At 56.8% G+C, this 2,206-nt stretch overlaps 2 protein-coding genes across 2 annotated transcripts in view; one reads left to right on the forward strand and one right to left on the reverse strand.

Annotated features, from left to right (window-relative positions):
* SDRG_12032 (hypothetical protein) overlaps positions 1 to 624 on the forward strand; it is a gene marked incomplete at its 5' end in the record, with an annotated part of 3,526 nt that extends 2,902 nt beyond the window's left edge. The window contains one exon of the mRNA XM_008618090.1: positions 34 to 624. Coding sequence (XP_008616312.1) covers positions 34 to 549 — 516 coding nt within the window. The 3' untranslated portion in view covers positions 550 to 624. The remainder of the gene's footprint in view (positions 1 to 33) is intronic.
* Positions 625 to 1,307: 683 nt separating this feature from the next.
* On the reverse strand, positions 1,308 to 1,671 carry SDRG_12033 (hypothetical protein; the record flags this gene model as incomplete). Its single annotated transcript, XM_008618091.1, has 1 exon — positions 1,308 to 1,671. The coding sequence occupies one exon, from the start codon at positions 1,669 to 1,671 to the stop codon at positions 1,399 to 1,401; it is 273 nt and encodes a 90-aa protein (XP_008616313.1). The 3' UTR covers positions 1,308 to 1,398.
* Positions 1,672 to 2,206: the final 535 nt, after the last annotated feature.

A 2,206-nucleotide genomic window follows, 5' to 3' on the forward strand; every position in this document is an offset into this window, starting at 1 on the left:
CTCAACCTCTCGGCGTACCCCGACTTTATGGAGCGGTCGGGGCCAAAGTACGAGTCCAAGACGGCGCTCGGCGAGCTCTATCGTCGGTCGCGCGCTGTCTCGGTGCGTCCGCAACCGACTGACAACGGCGTCGACTGGAGTGTGGTCGTGCCGGGGTACGAGGCCCACGTGCAAGACGCGCGCCATTGGTTTGTGCAGTACGCCCACGCGCTCTTCACGCTCTGTCAGCAGTTCGGGATCCAGACCGAGGTCGAGCTCATCTCGGGCTACATCCAGAAACTCTCGCGCACGGTGGGTCGGGCCGAGCGACTGGACCCGGCCGACGACGCGGTCGAGCGCATCCGAGTGGCCGTGCGGTTCGTGCAAGAGCACTATGCGCGTGTGTTTTGGCGCGGCCTCGAGTCCAAGGCACCGAGTGATCCGGCAGTGTTGCGCAAGGCGTCGGCGTGGTACTACGTGGCCAACACGTACGATGAAGGCACGACAGCGTACCGCAGCTTTGCATGGCTGGCGCTCGAGCCGCTGTGTGTGCTCTTAGACCAGCGCTAGCATCGTACAGTCTCATGTCTGTCGGAGGGAGACCATTCCTTCAGTTTTGCAATGACAAGTTGTTTGTTCATCATACTAGTAGTTATGCCGCAAACTGCGTTGTAGGTAGAGCATCGCAGCAAAGGCCAAACGAGACTGTCGGCAACGATAGAACTGCAGAGACGAGGCTGCAACCCTGTAACAAGGGTAGCGAGATCGTTGCCACACACTGGCGCGCCGACGAATCAAGTCGCTCGTGACGGAGAGAGGTTGCACGTACTGCTACGCGGCATCCCTATCCCTGGGCACTGGGTAATTTTTCAATCAATTTGATTGGAATAAAATGGGCATTTTTGAAACCACGTGCTGACACGCGCGGACATGCGGAATCACTTGAGCATTGCAGTGACCAAGGACCAGTCTGTCTCGAATTATGAAGGCTCAAAGCGCCGTGTGTTGGCTCGCGTTGGATATCTCGATGAATTATGTTTCAATAAAACAACAATTGTTGATGAGTTTCAAAACAAATACTTGCATACTTTGATAACCACGCATACAGCGTCTCTCGAGTCAGAACGCGCCGGCACAACGCGGTTTGTTGGCAGCTATTGAAACTAATCCCAGCATTTTCCAATATTTGTTTCATTTTGGTCATGCACCCGACGGCAGGAGTGATTTTTGCGAGCGTCCATCATTTTCCATGTGAGCACCAGCTTGTGACGAGGTCGTTGTGATCCGAAGGCCCTTTTACATGCTGTCATGATCACAAGACATCACGTGCGCTCAACCATGTGCATTCACGACTTAAGTCCAGTTGCAGCTACTACACTAGGTCGAGATGCACGGTTGCGGGATGCATCGCGGAGCTGCCTAGTTGCGGCTCGAGTGGCTGTCGCTGGACTTCGTGTTGCCCGTGACCTTGTCCTTGGCATCGCGCGCCTTGTCGGCCACCTTGCTCGACATGTCGGACGCCTTGTCTTTGAGCTCGTGCGCCTTGTCCGACGCCTTCTCGTGGAGCTCACTCGCCTTGTCGCTGGCCTTGTCGTGAAGCTCGTGGGCCTTGTCCGACACCTTGTCGCGCGCCGACGCCAACTTGGAGGACGCGCTCGAGCTCGTGTCGCTGGTCTTGCTGGTTTCCGACATACTGGGTGAATTGAATTCTGAGCTTGATGAACGCTCGGGTCGAATGGCAAGAAGAAAGAAGACGTCTGTCGACTCACCCGTTGCTGCGAGGATGGTCGAACGCAACGTCGGGCTGTCGGCACGTCCCAACAAACTGCCACCGTCAACGGCTCCGTGATCACACCGTTGAGAACGCCACTTCCCGTGCGGCTTTAACCGAGGCGAGCTGTCCGGCTGCCACGTCACGAGATCGTTTACTGTGCCTTGTCGCTGGTCACAGCCCTACGTAGTGCGACACCGTGCCGGCGCTTTGCATAGCTGGCACTCGAGCCGATGCTTGTCCTGTGCAACAAGGCACCTGGATGCATCGAGTATTGTTGGTTGTATCTACATGTTGTCATCTCTACTACGCACCACCTGGAGCGAGTCTTCTCGGGATTCCTTCGCCCCGTTCGAGGCGCCCCGTTTCTTGGGGTGCACCAAGATCACGCTGCCGATCGTCCTGCACCGCGACTTCCAGTCGCTGACGCTGCCTCAGTTGCTGGCGTCTCCCGAC

This window comes from Saprolegnia diclina (assembly GCF_000281045.1).
Source record: "Saprolegnia diclina VS20 unplaced genomic scaffold supercont1.46, whole genome shotgun sequence".
Classification (NCBI taxonomy): domain Eukaryota; phylum Oomycota; class Saprolegniomycetes; order Saprolegniales; family Saprolegniaceae; genus Saprolegnia; species Saprolegnia diclina.